The sequence below is a fragment of the Artemia franciscana genome, chromosome 5, assembly GCF_032884065.1.
Source record: "Artemia franciscana chromosome 5, ASM3288406v1, whole genome shotgun sequence".
NCBI lineage: Eukaryota > Metazoa > Arthropoda > Branchiopoda > Anostraca > Artemiidae > Artemia > Artemia franciscana.
The window spans coordinates 24,919,518-24,942,091 of NC_088867.1; the positions used below are offsets into that span (position 1 = coordinate 24,919,518).

Genomic DNA, 22,574 nt, shown 5'->3' on the forward strand with positions numbered 1-22,574 from the left:
ACTTGATGGGAAGAATAAAAATAAGTCCAAGATACGCGATTGACATAACCAGACCGGATCTGCTCCGGATCAGGTGGCATTGGGGGGGGGACATAAAATCTTGGAAAACGCTTAGAGTGGAGGGATGGGGATGAAACTTGGTGGGAAAAGTAAGCAGAAGTCCTAGATACGTGATTAACATAATTGGAACGGATTCGCTCTATTTGGGGGAGTTGGGGAGGGGAAGGGTCAATTCTGAAAAATTAGAAAAAAATTAGGTATTTTTAACTTACGAAGGAGTGATCGGATCTTAATGAAATTTCATGTTTAGAAGGACCTCGTAACTCAGATCTCTTATTTTGTATCCCGACCGGATCCAGCGTCATTGGAGGGGGGAATCTCGGAGAACACTTAAAGCGGAGAGATCAGGATGAAACTTGGTGGGAAGAATAAAAACATGTCCAAGATACGTGACTGACATAACCGGACCGGTTCCGCTGTCTTTGGTGGAGTTGGGGGGGAGTAATTAGGAAAAATTAGAAAAAATGAGGTATTTGTAACTTACGAACGGGTGGTCAGATCTTAATGAAATTTGATATTTAGAAGGATCTTGTGCCTTAGAGCTCATAATTAAAATCCCAACCAGATCCGGTGACACTGATGGGAGTTGGAGGGGGAAACCAGAATTCTTGGAAAACATGAAAATTGAGGTTTATCTTACGAATGGGTGATCGTATCTTAATGAAACTTGTTATATAGAAGCATCTTATGCCTCAGAGGTTCCATTTAGAATTCGAATTGGATCCGGGGACATAGGGGATTGGAGGGGGGAAACATAAATCTTGGAAAACGCTTAGAATGGAGAGATCGGGATGAAACTTAATGGGAAGAATAAGTATAATTTATAGATACGTGAGCGACATAATTGGAATGGATCTGTTCTCTTTGGAGGAGCTGGGAGGTGTTGATTTGGAAAAATTTAAAAAAATTATGGTGTTTTTAACTTAAGAAAGGGCGACCAGATCTTAATGAAATTTGATATTTAAAAGGAACTCATGTCTCAGATCTCTTATTTCAAATCCCGACTAGATCTGTTGACATTCGGGGGAGTTGGAGGGGAAACTGGAAATCTTGAGCAACGCTGAGAGTGGAGAAATCGGAATGAAACTTGGTGGGAAGAATAAACACAAGTCCTAGATAGGTGATTGACATAACCAATTAATGGTGACATTTGAAGAAGTCTAAATTAATGTGCATGTTTTAACGTCCCTGTTAAGTTTCCAGACTTTGTCCAGACTGTTTGGGATTAGGATCCTCTATGAATTCACCAGTGGCGTCAGTTCACGAAAAGTTCACGATATTTTACGTGCCACAATCACGCCTAATTTGAGAAAACCGTGAATTTTGGGAAAATATTCTTTCTTTTGAAACAATACTGAAATAATTAGTATATTATTTGAGTGTTTAAAGGGCAAACAGAACAATTCTGCTTTCTACATTTTCGTTAGACTGAAATTCGAACGTTAAATGTATCTTTATCCTATTGAGTTAATTGGGAAAATCCCATAGAAAACAATTAATCCCCCTCTCTGAAAAAAATTGCCACCAAAATCTGAACGATCTCCTTGCAAGTTAATTTTAACTAAGTCCATTCCAAATAAGGACATGGTTAATAATGAAAAACTTGAGCAAACACTGACAAATTATATACATTTTTTTCTCCAGAAGATGGGTGCATAATGGCAATGTATGGGATTTCTGACTCACATCTTGTGTTTATTTTCTATTGAATTGATAAAATTCACTTCTGATAGGCTCATTAACGCTTTTTTCTCCGATTTTAGTCTTAAGCAATACAGAGATTGGTTGAAAAAAGGTGTGACTCAACTTCCGTTAAATTCTTCTGCCAGCCTAAAAGCACTTGACATTCTCACTCGAAATGCCTTCGTCGACTTGTCTGCATTAAAAGAGATAGCGTTGAAACTGTCTGGTGAGTAGTATAAAAGCATTTATCTTTAAAATAAAGTTTAATATTAAGACTTGTTGTGCTTTTTGGGTTCATGGGTATTTTATTGTCTCTTTTTATTGGATCCTGAGGATAAGATCCTTCGAAAAAAGTGGCTTTATAACTTGCAAATATTGGTCAAAAGAATACTTTTTTTTTCTTCAATAGCATTGCCATGGTTGTTTCAAGTACTCCATTTTGCTCATTCGTTCTCTATCAAAATCTGGTAGTTTTCAACTAATAGTTTTTGGAAGAACTGCCATGATTTTGTGATCAATAGGTGGTGTTTTCTATTAATCACTATGTAGCTGCAAACGTACTTAATTTCAAATGAAGTTCAGTATAAATATTCAAGATTCATTTATTCAAAACAGCTTTCGTAGTGGCATAAGCCTTAACTAAATTACGATATCCCTTACAACACAGGAAAAAAAAAGAACTACTGAGCATGATTAAAACACTTGTATAAAACGAAATAATGGAATTGTTGAAGCGATCCAGCAATTTTATTAGGCTCGAACATAGTCATGTGTCTAATGTTTACTTTTAGGGGCAGTAAGTGGAGGCGACAACGTACTGCATTTTTCACTAGCAAGGAGCGACTGTCCAAATTTGTACTTGAGATGGAATCTCTTGTCTTTCAGCGTTGATACTTTCAGCATCACAGTTGCAGTTATATACGTGTCATGTTTGGGGCCCAGTATGATTCTTTTCGCCCGTCTTGAAAAGCCTCAAGATTGTCACCTAAGTAGTCATTGTTGTGCAAATGTGGCCCCCAAACAGGGCATGCATATTCTAGCAAGGGGTGGGTATAGTTGGTATAAGGTAGTCGTATTGATTCACTGGGAAACCCTAGTCGTGAAAGTGTAGTCAGTGACTGCAAAGCATAGTTGGACTTTTTCACAAGGTTAGAAACATGGTAGCTGAAAGAACAGTCAGTACTGAAAGTCACACCAAGAATAATTGTAGTTGAAGTGGTAGGGAAACAGGGTTCGTGACAAGCTGCATGCCTTTTATGCGGATTAAAACACATTATTTTGTTTTATTGAAGTTAATTTGAAGTTCATTATTCCTGCATTGATCAGTGAAACTGTATTTCAATTCACCTTGGAACTTGGGTATTGCTTGGGATTTATCCACGTGAAATTGGAGTAAGGTGGACAGATCTTCGACGTATTTCAAGCGGTCATGAAAGTCAACGAGAACGCAGTTGATCACGGCCAAGAACAGTAACGCAGCCAACTTGGTACCTTGGGGAGTATCACACGTTATTTCAGTTCATTTAGAGTTGAGATCTCGACCAAAAAGTACATAGACACAATGGTGACGGCCTCTGAGGAAATCGACTGTCAACAGCAGAGTCTGTTTTCTAACCCACATTCGCCTCAGGTTTTTTACAGCAGTGATACGGTGGATTAAATAGAACGCTTTACGACAATTAGCAAGCAGAAGGTTTACTATGGTGTTTCTCTTGTCTATGTATCTGGTTATCAGGTGATAGAGACGCACTAGATAATGGGTAGGGCTGCTTCCTTTCAAACAGCTATACTGGAAAGGTCTGAGGAAGAGTTGATTTGATTCAGGAGTTCACGATATATAAAAGATTAGGTGACTTTGGCAAGATTTGGAGTTATTGAAATTGGACGGAAATGTTCACATGATTGTGTGTCCTTCACTTCAGATATAACCCGGACATATGCTCTCTTCCATGCTTGAGGCAAGATTTGATTTCTGGAGCACTGGTTTATTACGGACACCAATGGTTTAGCCGGGAATAGTGCATATTCAATTGGAAGTTTAACTGGCACTTCTCAGAAATATGAACCACAGTTCTTTTTAAGCTTCTACAGTTCACACTTCTACAAGCTTTCTAAAAGGTCGAGATGGATACGACACGGTGTGTGAATGAAAGTTGACCCATTACAAAAGATTGTCCTTTTCGGCCAACCGTATGGAGCTAAACGGAAAGCAAGCTGTCTATGGTTGGGGTGGAAGGATGTCAAAAAAAAAGATTTAAGGGAAATGGGAGCTTCTTGGGAAGGTGTAAAATGAAAGGCTTTGAATAGATTTAGACGAAGGAGGTGTGTGCGTAGCTGTGTAGGCCTCATACCGTTTGGTGCTGCGATGAGTTGTTAGTAGCAGTGGTTCTCTACAAACTACATATTCGGGTATCTCAGCAAACTGTTAGTCCAAAATTTCAGCTGTGACATTTTTGACATCTGTTTCAATGACTGAAGTCGAACATATATTTGCGAAGAATGTGTTCACTTTGGCTGACGATAGAAAAGTTCTATCGTCTTCTTGTCATTTTTGAGGGTCATTCGTCAAAAGGGGGTGACACGTTATCGCGACTTATACTTTCTGTGCCGCCCTGTTAACTTTCACGAGGTGGTTACGGAGTTTTTTTCGCAGCAACTGTTTGACCACTCGCGTGCAGCTTGCATTAGGTCATAATCAGGGTTTAACTTTCTTCGTTATCCAAGCCTTGTCGCTGTTGCTTACCACAACTGTTTTAGTGGGGAATATTCACGAGATTTCTGCTGGAGTAGAAAAGTTAGTGACACAACTTTAAGGTCGATATCTGTTACAGAGGAAGTTTTGTCGAAGTCGAAGGTTCCTACCATCTCCCGATAGAACAGATAGACTCCTTAGTCATGGGTCGAGTTGAAAACTTGCTCTTCTTTGGGATGGGGAAAGTAGTCTTAACTTGCCACAGAATGATCAAATGATTAGAGCTGTATAGTTGACCGGGGGAACGGTGAGGGAGGTACTAGTCAGAATGGTTGGTAAGTATGAGATCCAATGTTCTACCACTCTGGTGGATGAGAAGTTTTAGAACATGCTGCAAGTCGAGGATACTAGGCACCCATTGTTTGTGAGTTTGATTGAAATTGTTGGTAACTACAAAGGCAGAAGTTGGGCAATGACGGAGAAAAGATCCTCTTGAGAGAAAGTTCGGCTTACATTTAGCCTATGTTACTTCATCACCATTGTCCGTAGGGTGGCTTAACAGATTGCACGGTATGTCTTGCCGACACGCCAACACCTCCACCGCGACGCTGCAAGCCTTGATCGTGTCTAATATTAAAAATGTTCGTGTAACCATTTATACGGCCAGTTTCGCCAGTAGTTACTCAACGTTGAGTAACAGCTGCAATTGGGCAACTCTTCTGTATGATATAGTGTTACAAAATTACCGTAAAATAAAAACTCGGTAAGTAAAATTGGTAAAATAAGCCAAAACTGGTAAAACTGGTAAAATTAAGGTAAAATTATCTTACAGGCTAAAATTAGTGTTTTAAAGTTGTCCTGTAGCTACAGGACCAGCTGAGCATTTCTTTTGAAGCATCTCTTACACCTTTTCTTGAAATTGTATTAATGATTCTGATTTATCTGGGCTTAAAAATCGGAATGGCTCTCAATCTAGATTTTCATTAATCTAACTAATTGTCTAGTTTATCCCTTTGGTAATCTTGTGCCTAGGGTAATAACTCAGCAATCGGACAATGCCTGATATTGGACATCTATTTAAAAAAAAAAGAAATATAATAAGAAAAATAATCAAATTTACCATTATTCGGGAGCAAAATCATATTAGTCATTTTTTTTTCATTTAAACCTAAGAAATATTACCCTAACAGCCTTGCATATTTAAATGACGGTATTCAGCCACATTCCTCATATCATGTACATGCTATTTTTCATTTATTTATAAAAGTACCGAATACAATTATAAAGGAGGTTTGTAACACTTTGATGACTTTGATTATCTAAGCACTGGATCATGAGAGCGAAATATTCAGCCACTTTCTCAGTCGTTAAGACTGCCTTCAACTGGAGTTGCTTGCAAATCTAGCTCCTCTCCTTTAGAATTAGATTCTATTTCAGGTGACCGTGCCTGTCTCGAAGCTCCCCCCCCCCCTAAACAAAAGTCCTGGATACTGCTTTGAGGATTATGCATCAATTTCTACCTCCGACCTCCCATCGTCTCTCCCTTAGAGCTAATTCTGTATTTATCCGAAGATTTTTTCAAAACAACTGCTGAAACACAAGGGCTGTTAAACTAGAATAAGAATTTCTTTTAGACACTGTAGTCAGTAAGAACTCATTCTGTAGTAATTCGTTGTAAAAAAGGATAAATCTTATAATAGAAAAGTGCACTAGAACTTTAGATTTCCAATTGACTGAGCCCCCTCCAAAACTTGTTAGACCACCCCTTCCACATGAAGAACCCATGGGAAAAAATAAATGATCAAATATTAATATATTGAACACTTTTAGGCAGTGGTGTAATTTCGTCAAAATCCGGGGGGATGGGGGTAATTTGGAGCCAATTTTTTCAAATCAAGTGAAAATAACAGTGAAAATTGAAAAACAAATCGTATAGTACCATAAAGGTAAAGATATACTAAAGAAAACTGACCTGTTTCTTTGACTACTTGTATAATCCAGGCTTATGTCAATTTTGACAAGAACTTTTGCAGAAATTAAATTTGAGCTGGGGGGAGGACAAACTTAGTTCTAGGTGCAAACTGGGGTTTGGAAAGGGCAGTTATTCCCTCTCCCCCTGCCCCATAGCAAATTACGACCCTGTTTATCGGTCAGTAGAAATTTCAATTTCCCTTTTAATGAAAATCTTTTAATTATCCAAGGGTAAAACAGGGGAAATTTTCCGTGGGAGGTATTTTCCGAGGGGGAGGGGGGTAAACACCGGCTCCCGGGGAGAGACAGCATGAATACAAGATTTCTCTGAGATTTGGAATTTAAAATATCAATGAGGATATTGATTCTACTTTAGCCCTCCATATTGTCGAAAATCCAGATCATGTAGTTCTTTTGATAAGACAACTTTAATATTTGAAACAAAAGGCTTCCCATATTATTTTGGAAGGTAATTGAAATAAAAAAAAAAAACATGAATAGAGACCTTGATACTGGAGATATTCCTATAAACCTAATTTACAGTAACTTAAAATTAAAGGATTCACATAAAAATTTTTATTCAGTTTAAATTAAGATTACCTGACAAGACTTTTAACGAGAATTAGATTACCAGACTTTTAACGAGAATTAGATTACTAGACAAGCTAAGTCAATCACTAAGCAGAGGATTCTTGCCCAATCTAATTGATGAATATTCTTTAATTTATTCTAGCTTGGTTTTTTGATTTTTTGGTTTGTTTGATTCAGTCTTTCTTCAGCCCAGTTAAAGTTAATTCAAAAGATTAGTTTCCCTTTTTTTTAACACTTTAAGACAGCTGGCGCCAAAGTCCCAACGATATATCTGCCGCTATCATTTTCGATTCTTTTTTGTCCGCTGGCTGACATTACCCTCGTTTTCTCGGCTATTTGGTTTTATCATTTTTTTTTCTTGTTTGTCATATGTCAATCCTGCTTGTAGCCCTCTCTCTTTAACAGTTTACAGAACTAATGTAATTGATTTCAGCAAATATTTCACCGTTTTAAAATTATAATTACATGTCCTATAATACACTTTTTTGTTCTGATAACAAGAGACATAAGTCAGACAGACCGCCTTTTGAACGTGGGAACACAACTGTACACGAAATAAAATCGTATTCGTTCCTTTTTCTTTCAGTCTCTTCACGCTTTTGTGCTCTGAAAATTGCAAGACGTCGTAGAATATGTCATTAAAATATGTGAAATACCAGTAAAATATGTAAATACGTAAAATACCGGTAAAATTGGTAAATTACGTAAAATATGTAAATTACGTGAAATAGTTGAAATACTAAATTACGGTAAAATGCCTAATTTTACTGTGACCAATTTTACCAGTTACAACATTAGTTTGATATGAACTTCTAGCTCGTTTACCTTGTTGTTTACCTAGTGTTACGCAAAAAGTATTAGATAATCACGTCTTTGCTGTAAATATATCAGGTTTCAGGTAAGGTGAGTCTGAAACAGTCATTATGACTGATTCTTCATGCCATACGGAGGCCCACATTGAACTGCCGTTAGTATTTGAGGTCTCTTACGTCCATTAGGCTTCATTCTGTTTTCTGAAATCTGAACAGGATGTTGTTGTTATTGTTGTTTGGGGTTTTACGCGTTCGACCAATAGGTCATATGCGTTCGTATCACTCAGTTGTTCTGTGCCTTCTATAATCACTAGCTTGCTTGGGTGTCACTTCAGTCAGTATTCACTGAACCAGAACAGTATCGCTTGACTTGCTAATGGAGGGGGCTATTTGCCTGCAGCAACTGCCTGCGTTGAAAAACGGGAATCAAAATGCTGCAACTATGCATTGTCAAACAGCAATTAAAATACATGTATAACACAATAATAAAAAGTAATACAATTTTTACACAATATAACCAATATCAATTCAACCAAATGCCGATAAAGTATATCTAAAATGATAAATAGGGCAATTCTAAAAATCCTATTAAATAGGTGATAAAAAAAAAAAAAAAAAAAAAAAAATAGGGAATGAATCAAACCAGTAGTCTTGACAAATCTACCTAATAGGTTTGTGCTTAGTTTTTTAGCCCAAGGAGGAGACGTGTGATGTCCCAGAACAGAACGCATTGTGAATGCACTAAATGCCTTCTCACAGCAATTTCTTAGTACTTCTCTCTCTTTTTCATATTTTCTACAGTTAAAGATAATGTGACGTATATCTTCATACACTCCACAAGTGTCACAGTTGGGAAATGGAGCCATTTTCCACTGGAATAGTGTTGATTTTGTCTTTGCAGGGCCACATCTAAGACGAAATAGGCAGGTAGAAAGGATGCGAGAAGTGAGGTACATTTCTTTTGAAGGCTGCTTATAATCATAGAGATCGAGGAGCTGAGTGTGAGAAGAATGGAGCCAAGTCTCTTCTTCTTCAAAAATTTTTGAGCTAATTGAAGAAAGAAGTTCAGGACCAGTGATAGGGGTTTGGGTGATCAGGCCTAGTTGGGAGGCTTGTTTTGCAGCCTGATCTGCTAATTCGTTTCCTGTTATACCACAGTGTACTGGAACCTATATGAATAGAACAGATATACCCTTTTTTGCAAGTTGAGTAACCAAATTTTCAATCTCAATGGCAACATTTCTTGCTTGGTGTTGCTGGTGTGAGAGGTAATCCAGAGCTGAAAGTGAATCAGAGCAGACAATATACTTCTGATGTTTGCTCTCTGTTTGGCTTGATATGGCTTGAAGTGAAAACTTAATTGCCATAAGCTCTGCAGAGAAAATTGTCAGGTTAGGGGGTAAACGGTATGAAAGAGACAGGCTCTGGGAGGGTATAACTACTGCACAACTGCATTTTGTTACTGTCTTTGAGCCATCTGTATAAACTTGAATGTATTCCTCATATTCTGCCAGCTTTCCCAGGAATATGATTTTCATCAGTGCTTGGGGGAGGCCCTCCTTTTTTTTGATGGTGATCTTAGGAATAATCAATTGCTTAATTCCTTTGGAGGCACTAGACAAATCATCATCCAAATTAACAGTCAGCCTGCCATTCTCTATGAACTCTTCCATGCCCGGAAGGCAAAGGAATCTCTGGAAAGAAGACATCTCTGTTGGTTTAAAGCGGATGTCAGGGTTGTGGTGGCTAATAATTTCTTTGTAGATAATATGGTTCCTGAGTCTTATTTTCTTAGCAAAATATCTTGCAAGGAGGTAATTTCTTCTGGAGTGAAGAGACTGGATCCCAGCTTCACAATACATAGCTACAATAGGAGTAGATTTTAGGCCACCAAGGGCCCTTCTTAAGATTGCATGAAGTGTAGTGTCAAGTTTCTTTAGGAGACATTTCTTAGCTGATCCGTATATAAACGATCCATAGTCTATATTGGATATCACCACTGACTTGACAATAGTTGAGGCAAAGGCTGTGGGGGCACCTCTTCTTCCAAGGCAGAGAGCATTAATGAAATTTTGTCTTTGTTTGAGACTACCAATCAGCTCATCCAGATGGGGTTTCCATGTCATTTTATGGTCAAATATAACTCCCAGAAAGCGTGCATGTTCTGCAACTACAATCTCTTGTCCATTCAGTTTCACCTGTGGTTTGAAAGCAGCCAGGTTATGCATTTTGTGGAACAACACACTAACTGACTTATGGGTTGAGAAAACCATATTATTACTATTTGCCCAAATTGAAAGTGTATCTACAGCTTTTTGGGAGGCTGACTGTAAGCATAAAGGGTCTCTCCCCACAATTGCAACAGCAATATCGTCAGCATACAGAAACAGCTCTGCTCCAAGGACATTTTCCAGGCTTATATCATGACAATACACCGAGAAGAGAAGTGGGCTTAGAACAGATCCTTGAGGGAGTCCAATGTTATAAGCTTTTCTCTTAAACTCTGAGTAGGAGCCACCCAAGGAAGCCTGACCCTCCCTGCCCATCAAGAATTGGTCGATCCAATTTACCAGTAGATTTGGTAAACCCATTACAGATAGCTTTCTTATTAGTTGCCCCACATCAACTCTATCAAATGCTAAATCCATGTCTAGAAATATTACATGGACAGCTTTTCCTTTTTTGAAACTAAGTTTTATTAGATGCTCTAGTCTAACTAGGGCATCTGTGGTGCTTCTTCCAGGTAAAAAGCAAAGCTGTTCAATTTGGATGTGATCTGATAAAGGGGTTAAAATTCTTTGTTTTATTACCCTCTCAATTAGTTTTGCAACACAAGAAGTGAGAGATATGGGGCGGTAGGAATCAACCAGCTTAGGGTCTTTGCCTGCCTTGCGAAGTGGGATCACTAATGCCTTATTCCATTCAGATGGTATTCCTGACTCTATGACAGATCTGTTGAATAGCTCTCTCAGTAGCTCAACAAATGAATCTGGCAAATTTTTCAGCATCAAATTGTGAATTCCATCAGGGCCAGTTGCACCAGGCTGGAGCTTTGAAAGGGTGTCTTTAATTTCCAGGGAGCTAAAAAGGGGAAAGGGGGCAGTAACTTTTTTGGGACTAGGTTGGTGGGGTGTGGACTGTAATGGAGTAACTACATTCAATAACTTTTCTAAGAAGAGATTAAGTTTACCATTCGTTGAAGATTCTGTGGACCTACCCATCTGTATTTCTGCTGGGATGGGGTTCCTTCTTTTTTTGCCTGAAAAAATCTGGAAGTTTCTCCATAGCGCCTGAACAGGAGTGTTGTGGCTAAACTTGTCTTCAATGACCCTTCTCCATCCATCTTGTGTCTCAGCTTTCAGTGTCTTTTTGAATTCTGCTGTCTTTTGCTTAAAAACTATTTTATTCTCAATTGAGGGGCATCTAGAGAAATTATTTTTTGCTTTTTTCTTCTATAGATAGGCTTTCTGGCATTTACTGTTCCATCCTAGAGTAGAATTTTGTCTTTTTGGATGAGGTTGTTTGTAGCCAAATATTCTTTCTGAGGAGGCTATGATAGCTGAAGTAATCTTATTAGACAGTGATTCCACTGACTCATCACTTGTCTTAATTTTCAAAACCTTTTGGTCTAAGTTGTGTTTCCAAGAGTCCCAGAGTTTTTCTTGGAACTTCCACAATTTCACTGGTTGGTACCCTGCCCTTACTGGGTGAATCTCGAGTTTCAATGATATAATCTCATGGTCTGAGTCAAAGTCACAGGGTTTCTGGATTTCTGCACTATTTGCCATATCTGTTGATGTGAAAGTGAGGTCAAAGGTTGAGTACTTGCCTGTCTGTGGGTTCAGCCGTGTATTTAGGTCTGTGGGTGTGACAAGGGACAACTTATTTTGGGGTTCCAGGATGTAATTGGTTAAAGAGGTAGCAATTGAATCTTCAGATGATACACTGTCCTACATTCTGTGGTGCAGGTTAAAGTCCCCGCTAATTATTTTTACAGGGCCACATGCATTCACAATCAGTTTGAATTGTTTCAGGGAGAACTTATTTGTCTTTGGTGCATAGCAGTTAGCAATACTAATCCACTTATCACTTCCAAGTAGCTTTATGTCAATTATACCAACCTCCATCTCCCCTTGTGGACTGGGGTTATGTTTTTGAAAGGCTAGGTCATTTTTCACAAGGGACAGTAGGCCATCACCTGTTTTATGGACTCTGTCCCAACGGGCAATATTGTACCCTTTGAAATCACAGAAAGTATTCTCTGGTTTTAAAAAGGTCTCTTGAAGTAGAAAAATATTAGGAGCATGCCTGACTAAGATGTTTTGGAGTTCTTTTCTTTTGACTTGGTTGAATCCCCGTATATTTAATTGGAACACTTAAAGGGAGCTAGACATTGGTGGTTGAAAGGGCTAACCTGGGTCTCTGTAGCTTATTACTATAACCTTCTGGGCTAGGTTTAGTCTCCTTGCCTTTACGTTTTCTTTCAGTTTTTCCTGGGCTGCTGATTTGTGGAGAGGCATTACTGGTTGTAGGCCTTGATTCCACTCTGTTTATGTTTTCAGCAATGTTGTTCAGGCTGAGGGCAGCATTTTCAAAACCAGCTGGGAGTATCTTTGAGACCAGTTTGCAGAGATGCTAATATCTGGGTAAGATCAGAGATCTGTCTTGCCACTCCCTCAAACATGGACATATACTTCTTGTTTAGGTCCTCAACTGGATGGTGATTAGGTGTCAAAGCAGGAAAGGAATCTTTATGGGCCATAGGGACATATTTGGTTTGTGTTGGAAGTCCCTTCTTCAAGGCCTCAGCAGCAGTCCTCATGGGGACATTATTGGTGAAAGAATAAGTCACAATTGCTTTCTTCTCCGTGAATACTGGGCATTCCTTAGCATTAGCAGCATGGTTACTACTGTAATTTGGGCACCTGAGAGTCTGATCTTGCTTTATTGTTTTGGATTGGGGACATTCATTATGGGTGTGTTGTCCACTACACAGTAGGCATCTTCTGCCTCTGGGACAATTTGAAGCCATGTGGCCAAAACCTTGGCAATTGAAGCACTGTATTGCTCGGGGGATAAACTGCTTAACTGTATACCTTGCACCCCAGACAGAGATTTTCAGAGGGAACTGAACATCCAGATTGAAGGTTCAAACCAAGGGAATAACAGAAGGGTTTGGGTTTTTAAAGACCAGTGTCACTTGTTCTATTCTATTGTCAACTCGGACCTCCTTGACAAAATCATCCAGATTGGTGACCTCCTCAGATGGGATAAAAACAATACCTTTTCTATTTCTGATTGAAGCAGGGTTGGAACTAGGACTAAGCACAAACTTTACTTTACAACCATTAACTGCTATATCTGTAATAGAAAGTATAGCAGTAGCTACTGATTGGTTTGCAGCTATTATAATAATAGAGCCATCTGGTCCAAGTCTTTCTAGCATTGAACCATAATGGCCCCGGCATTCATGATTTTGGAGGTGTTCAAACAGTTTTCTTGCAATAACTGTTCTGCTACCTAACGTCAAAACCCTACTGGTCTCATTAGGACCCTCAACACCTAAAGCCAAAATCCTAACACTAGAGTTATTTTGGTCAGGGGTGGCAGGACTAGGGCTACTAACTGACCTGTCAGTCATCACAAAAAAAAAGAAGAACAACAAAAGAAGGAAAAGGAAAACACAATGGTTTAAAAATAATCAGGCAAATCAACAAAATCAAATCAAAAGGAATTCAAATGTCAAATAAATAAAACAAATAAGCTACAAGCAGAGAGGGGGGCCCTCAGTTAATATAAATTAAGCAAGCAATATAAATCAAAAGCAGACGCAGAGCTAATGTTCAAAGCAGGGGCAAAAGGGGGTTAATAAGCACTCTCAAACAATTTGGTAGATGCAGGAATCTGGAAAAATTTGCATCAGGCACAATATCAGTCAAAGCAAGCCAAAGGCCAGAAATGCACAACGAAACGAGTATACTGGCATCAGGGACCCCAAGGGCAGAGCCCCTTGGTATTTAATCAACAAACCGTGGCACAGAGCTATCCCTTCTTGGGAAATAACAATTTTGAATATAATTGGTTTATTTCAATTTCAAATCGTCTTTTCTTTGGTCTGAACAGGAATCAAGAAATGCTGGTTTCGCCGCCCGCCCTATTTCCCTCCCCATCTATGTATAAACTTTGGAGTCAAGCGAGCAATGCCATCCGATAGACTTTTAAATAGGTGGGGCTTGAATAATTTATGGCGCTGCGACCAAGCAAAATGAATTAGCCTTGTGTAATGTGGCTTTTTTGTATCGGATCATATGACTAATGCGCTTAAAGGAGGACTAATTCTTTGATTACTTGCTCTATATCAGAAAATTGGGGGAAAACATGCGCAGAAAGGCTAAACTTGGCAGTTGCGCGCATCTGCTTCAATAGTTCTCCATGACTTGTATTATTGTCTGGTTGAACGAACATTTGTTTTTCAATATATCATGGTGGGAATTTCTTTCGAACACCTTTTTTTTATAACTGTTATATAACTTGAAAATGAACCAATTTTGACTCTGGTGATTTGTATGGTGATAAAATACGGCGAATGAGCCAAACATGGCCTATTTGTCTTCTGTCAACATCTTGTAATCTTTAACTGATAGATTGGGAAACGGTGGCATGATTTTCTGGCTAATGCGTGATATTTTCTTTTTACTTGCTCTGTGTATCAATATTAGAAGTTTTTCCGTATATCCTCTAGAAGTTATGATAAGTTTGCGTGATTTTAATAAAACTTTTGTGGTGGATTCGAAACCGTAATAAAAACTGTTTTGTCTTGGCATTTACCTTTTAAAAAATTATAATAATTTGCAAATGTAAACTGTTCAAATGTACTTGTTTGCTAATGCAAATTTGTTTGCTAAATTTGAAATGCGGAGTTTTTTGGCTCACAGATGTATTGATTTTACCTTTAGACATTTGATCTGGTATTGACGATAGTAAAGAATTAGAAAGTCTAAAGTTTGCTCCATTTTGACATAAATTATCAAACCTACAGGTCTCAGAGGCTCGGATTGTATTAGCATATTCCCCCCACCCCTTAATACGCACGCATATCTAAAATTTAGCAGAATGTGTTTGCAAATGGAAACAATGACATAATTTCGAAAAAATATTCTATAATTAAACATCTAAAGAATTAAGTATTTAATTAGCAGAATTTCAATACACCTTCAACTATAGCAATGTTGACATTAATTACTATAATAATTACTATTACATATACTATATATGTATATATACTATATAGTATATATACTATAGTATATATATGTATATATACTATATATAGTATATATATATATAGTATATATAATAAATACTATATATTATTATATATACTATAATTACTTGATATAATTACTCATAACAGGTAAGAATATTATCAGCCATCCGGTTCTGATCAAACGTATTAAGCATTCTCTATAAAGTAATTTTTAAAAAAAGTGAGCGCTAAACTGGAAAGTAATATTTCCTGTATTTAAATTGTTTTTGCTAATTTTTCTGCGGAGCACCAGTATCGATTTTGCGCTGTTTGTTCCCTCACATCTTCCGCAGAGTGTGTCCTAGTTGTGTATTTTGGGGGCTGGTATCTAACTTATGTGGGAAGAAAGGGTCAGCAACATTTTTTTTAATCGCAACATTTACCAGAACGGGCTGTCGGATTTCGATCAAAGCTGGTGGAAATTAACATCAAGGGCTTTGCTTGTATCATTCTGATGTAGAGTCCAAATCCTAACTCTCGTGGGAATGGGGGAGGGGACCGAGTTCTTGTAATCAGGCCATCTACCAGAACAGGTCCTTGGATATAAACAGAACTGGATGAGGAACAAAAGCTGGTGTCTTGTTTTTGCCTTTTGGGATTTTGGACACAGTTTGACCTTTGCAGAGGGAGAATAGGGTATCTCTTTAGTCTTTTTATAAGGACACCCACTAGAATCATTTATTCTATTTCTACCCTTTTGGGGTAAGTACTTAAGCCAGCCTCGGCATAATGGGAGGAGCATGGTCCTAAATGCTTGGCATTCTAATGTCTATTAGAACAGCGTGTCATCTTTGAATTAAACTTGGTAAAAAGTAAAAACGATTTTAGTGCTTGCACCGTTTTGGACATGACCTGTTCTTACCTCACAAAGAATCTTACCTCATGAAGAATCCTATGCGGTTTGGGGATGGAGAACTGATCCACCTTCTATGAGAGAGGGAAAGGGGGGTTCTCATTTTAACAACAAAACATGTTTTTGCATCTCAATCGAGCCCCTTGAGAAGTAAGAATAAATTTCTATTCCTTGCCTCTTGACTGTATGTACCTGATTCAACTTCTATTGGGGGGGGGCTAAATTTTCGTCATTACGACATCTTTCGGAATGTTTGACTGATCTCAATCAAAATCAATGCTGAAGGCATGGTTTCTGACATTTTGGAACCTGGGTAAAATCTTTGGGAAATAAGTGTAAAATGTCGTAATTGGGTCATCACTCAGAAATATTGTCAGAGTTCAATTTAATCCAGTGTAAAGTGAAAGTTAATTTCTATTGTGTGCCTTTTCGAATCGGGTCCCTAATAAACTTTTGCAATTATAGGGGATCCATTAAGTCCAATCATCAGGCTATTTGCGAGAAGATGTTGTAGACATGAATAAAATATTAGTAACCAAAAGCAAATACAACATGAGCTTATGTATATGTTAAATTTTTGGTTAAGAAGGGTCATCATATCCGTAAACCAACAACTCTATTGAGGGTTTATAGCCGCAAAAAAAAACTGACCGTTATCGAGTCATGCGTATAAGACTTATTTCTTGAGCTGTCTAATTTCGTAGTAGATGTGAAAATAGGGCCAATTTTTCCTCTTGAAACTTGATAGTATGTCTCTCTGCAACTTATCCACGGATTTCTGCTGTTACGACACTTCATGGGGCTATTATACGGGAATTCAAATTATTAACTACTTACTTTACATCAGTATAAATGCACTCCAAATTGTTTTCTGGAGTTTTTTTTGGGTTGTTTTGTGATAAGTTGCTGAAATTCCCAAGTCGTCAATAAATCCTGATCTGCTTGTTAAATCACAGACGAGGTGGTTATTCATTGCTAGGGGAAGAAAGGTTAGTAATGAAAGTCTTTCGAATAATTCCAGAAAAAACATACACAGGAGGTATTTGCAGGCGCTGAGTTGTAGAAGCTACTATGTGTACAAGTATCTATCGAGGGTGACTGAGCATAAAACATTGGCTACCTAGAAAAGGTAAAACGGCCTTTTTTGGGCCTTTATGATTGTGTGATGTCTTGGTCATTGGGCACATGTGGTATTTTATGTACCAGCTGTCTCTAAACTCGCTTTGTTTTGGCTCAGAACCCATGAAAGCAACTGATCAGACAACATTGGCTGTGTAAAAAGATAAGATTGTTTCTTTGGCCCTTTATGATTTTGTGTTATCTCGGTCGCTTTTTTTTATAAGCTGTAATCAGCCAGTCTGTAATCATTTTGTATCAGTTGTGCCAGTCGACTAGAGTCAATTTATTGTGGCTCGCAATCTTTAGAGCCGTCCTGAGTCTACTCCTCACTGAAAAATTTTAATTATAACAGCGACATAGAAGGAACTTTACTGTTATAAAATATCTACTTATATGAAATGACTTTTGTTTAAATAGATGAATAAATATTTCAGATACACTTTGTTCAGTTTCAACTGAAGGTGCGACTGAGTCACAATCACTAAGGCATGGGGTACAATTGATTGGAAATGCTGCAATTCAATTTGCACGGAGTGGAGATGTAACAACAGCTCAAGAACTTTGTAATGCTCTTGGAAACTTACACGTTCATAAAACCTTCAGTCTTGGCCTTAAAACTATTGCGTGAGTGCAAATATAATTGAATTCCTTTTTTGACCAATATTTTACTAGTTCAACTCCCATGTAATATGATTCTTTTGATTTCTTTTTGAAAAATTAATTTAAAGGCTTTCCCAGTTGGTTTTTGCAAACCTTTATGTTGTGAAGAATATGATTGAATGGGATGTATTTTGGATTAAAAGAGGTTTGTTTATCCTAAATTATAAAATAAAATAAGTATCAACACAACTATACTGTGTTTGAGATATTCGATTGTTTATTATTTTATGGCAGCTTCGTTCTATTAATATTAGTAATATTGTGTCTAATATAGCCTTTTTACACGCTATAATACGAATTAGACACAATTCTTCTTTTTTCTTGTTTCTTGAAAATATCGGAATCTCTTTCTCTCTCGGGGATATTTTTAGCCGTATATTTATTTGTTCTTCACTTCTGTTTTTAAGTAGTTGTAATTCTTGCTGCCGCTTATCTTCGAGACGCATGTTTATTTGTTCTTCAATTTTATTTTTGACTCGTTGTAATTGTTTTTGACGGATGTATTCTGACTGCATGTATTTTTTTTTTTTTTTTTTAATTTTCGTTTATCATTATTTTAGACATTCAATGACCTTTACCTTGACTGCTCGGATTGGTCTTGTCACGTTTGATGGTCTAGGGTGTTTATTTGTCCTCTAGGGACTATGTAACTACTTAAAACTTATTTTGCAAATAGGCTAATTACAATTTCAAAAGATTTATACAATCTCAAAGATTCCGCCATACAATTTCAAAGATTTGTTTGGTGTTCCCTGTATTCTTCGTATAATTTTCCGACTTTTGTTTTTTTAAACCCTCTCCCCCAATATAAATGGTTATATAATCTTGAAATAAAATTTTGTTTGTGTCCTTGATAAGCATGTAGTATACATTTTTCCTGTTAATTCATTAGTTTTGTTAAATTACTTTCCATATCGATAAACCGACATTGTCGATTTGCTGGAAATGAGTCAAATTGCATAATTGAGTTCTTTCTATTTTAGGGAAGCAGAAATCAAAAATAGGAGCGAAGTTGAATCAGACTTCTGGCCATATATTTACTAAATGTAATATTCTCTTGAATAATAAATTTACTTTATATTTATATGTATTGATGCAATGTTTAACCAAAAGAAGTTCAAATGACAGAAACTTGTCAATTTGAAATTTGTGTCTCCGTATGTGCAAGATCAACACGTAGACACAAATCACTACCCAACTAGGGCTTGTTAGTAAGACCCAAGGCTGTATTCACCAAAAAAATAGCATAGGATGCATCCCAGGGGGCTCCAAGCTTTAATGTTCTGCTCAGTTTTTCAAATACAAAACATTTTTGTTCAAAAATCAAGTGAAATACTTCAAAATTTTGCACTACTTTTTATAATTAATTGAGGTAAATCTTACTTATGGTAAAGGAACCCAGGAATAGTAAAAAGCTAGTTACAGTTTTATTTGAGATCTACTATTAAAGACAAGGAGCTTCAATCCTTTGTAGGTTCCCTTGCATACTTGTTTCTATAGGTCAATAAAATTAGCTCTTTTTGAAGATGAAAAAAAATGTATCATTCTAGACGGCCTGTTAGGTCTCTAGAGATACAGGGATTCCAGCGAGACCATGTAGAACAAAGCCAGAAATCTCAGTGCTTCACAACGTCCAGGTCATAGATCATTGGAATTAAGAAGACCACAGACTCTAGCATATGTTTGACAGTAAAAAACACCAACTGCCATCTACTGTTTTTTACCATAGTCAACAATACAGTATAGTTATTATAATGTATATAGTCTTATGGTAGGAGAAGATAAAAAAAAATCTATATAGTATTTACTCTTTTGCGAACACAGAAACTTGCAGACCACATAATATGGAATTATATCGCGTGATTGAATTCAAATTACTGATTAGCTGGGAGTGACGCATATTTACCAATTAACTTTATTTCACTTTGCCGCCATCACCTGTGTTAGCTCACATTAATTTCCCTTTTCTTCGCCATCGTGACTGGCTGCACGATTTTTATTATTGATTCGCAAGATAAGAGACAAATTGTATGGATAAAGTTATGAAAAATGGTTTCTCTAACTAAAAATGGACTTTTTATCAAAATTTAACATGATATGTGGAACTATTTCCTCCAAACTAATCCGCTGTTGGGGCTGATCTTGTCAAGGGTCAGTTATATATATTAGAAATCTTAAATAAGAGCCAAGTAAACTCTGTGTTCACCTTTAAAATGGCAAAAAAAACATATTGTAAGATAGAAATGAAACAGTTTTTTAATCACGATCCATTCTAGTACTGTGCAGAATTGGCAGATGACTACCCCTTTTCTCTGTCTTTTTTATGTGAATAGGGTAAATGGAATTGTTGCCAACTAGTACTGAGAATTTCAGACATTCAATCTGGTGTCTCTGTGTCTTTCCAAGAATCAAATAAACAACTGTCGCGGAAAATTAATACTTTCAGCGAAATAGATGGTCTTGGAAGCACTATAATGAGGTTGCGGTGTAGAGTACGTTCCTAAAATGACGGTTTGTCCTATTTCTTAGATTTTAAAATATTTTCTAATTACGTTTATACAACGACAGGGATGGTTTCACCATTTCATTTTGGACCGAAATCTAAACTTTATTCTTGCAACAAGTATCAATGTACTTAGGTAATATTTTACTTTTGAAATGATATTGGTATGCCACATTGCTTGAAAAAAATTCTTGTCTAAATCTTTCTAAAATTTACTCAGCTCAAAAAATGAATGATACATTCAGTTTAGGAAACCTCAGTTGTAACACGTTAACTACTAGAGGCGGAATTTAAATGTGATGTAATGAATGTACGAGTGCCTTGTCAAAACTAATTGGAGTAGTCTTGTTGTTTTTTAAAGGGAGAGATTACAATAATACACTTTGTATGCCAAAAATAATGTCAAACAGCGTCATGGCTTATATAGCCATCTTGAGTAGGTTAGACAGCTCTGATAAACAGCAAAGAATGCATAAATACAGTCCTTCAAATTACAAAAATATAATTTTCATGATTCGGCAAAAAATCATTATATTTTTCCCTAACATAAAGAAAGAAAACGATCAAAAATGGGGTTTTTAAAGGCCAAACGAAAATGCTGCAGAAAACACAGAAAGCGAATATTTCGAGAAAACAGCCGCCTCTCGTCTTCAACGCGAACAAAATAATAAAAACAAGAAAATGCCGAAGAAAAAAAAAACTTGGAAAGCACAACAAAACCAGTTAAAAACCAATGAAAAACCGCCAAAAAACTACATAAAGTCAAAAAGCAAAAATTATATAAAATCTAATAAAAGACCTAAAATTGTAATAATTAAAATCAAATACCAAACAACAATAAAGGAAGTTACTCGCCAATATCCGCGATTTGAACAAAATCGAAACAAATGTGAACTGTCATCGGTGAATACTAACGAACAACTGAGAAAATAAAAGAAAAAGTTCATTCACAAACCAACAATTAAATAAATTGGAGAACTAGGTCACCTGATTTCTGATTTTAACCATTGCATTTCTTTAAAAAACCCATTTTTGATCGTTTTATTTCTTTATGTTATGGCAGGTCAATGTGGTTTAAGAAATTCTCTACATTGTCTCCCTGTCTTTTATATTGTATAATAAAAAACTGAATCAATTAGCAATATTAATAGAAGAAGAAGAATCTCAAAGTAAATACATTATACACTAATGTCTAGTTTCTCTAGCATTAGAAAATACGACGTATTTAAAAATGAGTCAACGGACATATCAAAAACATAATTCAAAGCAAAATATATGATAGAAATAATACGAAAAAATTGATGAGTCAACCAAGTGAATAACGCCATACGTCGCTAAAGGTCAGCCTTTATTATTATAGAATTGGTATTCGTCCTCAACTTATCTGCGCCTGAAAAAATAAAGACACATCAACTCTTAATAAAAAACTTATTTGCTATTTTTCAGTTTAAAGGATTAGCAAGCGTTTTAGTTCGCTTTAGTTTACTTGACGTGTAATAATGTGACCAATTAAGTCTGAAATTGATTTTAGTGGAATAAGTATTATCATACAAATAAAAATTACTAAGTTTTTAAATTACCACTTTTTACTAAGACTTTGGAAAATAATCATATATCCTGGATTCCAGGACATGTGTGAGCTTGGACAAAATTGGGAAATAACTGCAGCATTGCTCAGTTCATGTGTGGCTTCAAAACGTGTGATAAGGCCTATCTTATAAAACCGACTGTTTATGGAAACAATACGCCCTTATCTCTTTGTTACCTGTTTGACCTCTGATCTGCTAGATTTTAGGATTGCTTTGAAGTATTGTAAGTGTCCGTAATTTTTTATAGTTTATATTTTTGTCTTCATGGTCCTTTAAATCTGTGGGACAGTAGTCTCAGTACTGAGTTTGTAAAGACTCAAACCGTGTACCGTTGTTGGCGAGTTCATTAAAAGTCATCAATATTTTTACTGAAATTCCCATTATATCCTGTAGGGAAGTCTAGTAGCATAATTAACCAGGTCGACGATAGATTAAGACGATACCCATTTTACAACACCTGTAGGCAGGCGAGAAAAACGGACCGAGAAGATTGAATAAAGTTTTAGGCTAGATCCAAAATGATCTTGTCAGAATGGGAAAGCAAAATAACTTCCCTTGTAGTGGCGCTCGAACTAGCAAAGCTTCGAGTATCTTTGCTCTAACTTTGTCTATTATAAATAAACAAAATGGAAAAATCGCTCAACCACCAATTTCAAACAGTTCGTGGTAACGAACTGTAGTAAGGAGCGACCCGGCTCAATAGTAAACGAAACCCTAAAAAACAGAATTTTGATG

The 22,574-nt window shown here is 36.8% G+C and overlaps 1 protein-coding gene across 3 annotated transcripts in view; it reads left to right on the top strand.

The window, feature by feature from the left end:
• LOC136027152 (testis-expressed protein 10 homolog) overlaps positions 1-22,574 on the top strand; it is a 125,693-nt gene that overhangs the window by 35,529 nt on the left and 67,590 nt on the right. Inside the window, exons 8-10 of one of the 3 annotated variants that reach the window (XR_010617509.1) lie at positions 1,824-1,969; positions 17,522-17,711; positions 21,879-22,062. Coding sequence is in view for 2 of the 3 variants with exons in the window: in XM_065704132.1 (XP_065560204.1) it covers positions 1,824-1,969; positions 17,522-17,711; positions 18,731-18,791 (397 nt within the window). In the remaining variant the exon portion in view is untranslated. Of the gene's footprint in view, positions 1-1,823; positions 1,970-17,521; positions 17,712-18,730; positions 18,832-21,878; positions 22,208-22,574 lie in introns of those variants that run through there. The other 2 variants (XM_065704134.1, XM_065704132.1) reach the window with 2 other exon arrangements.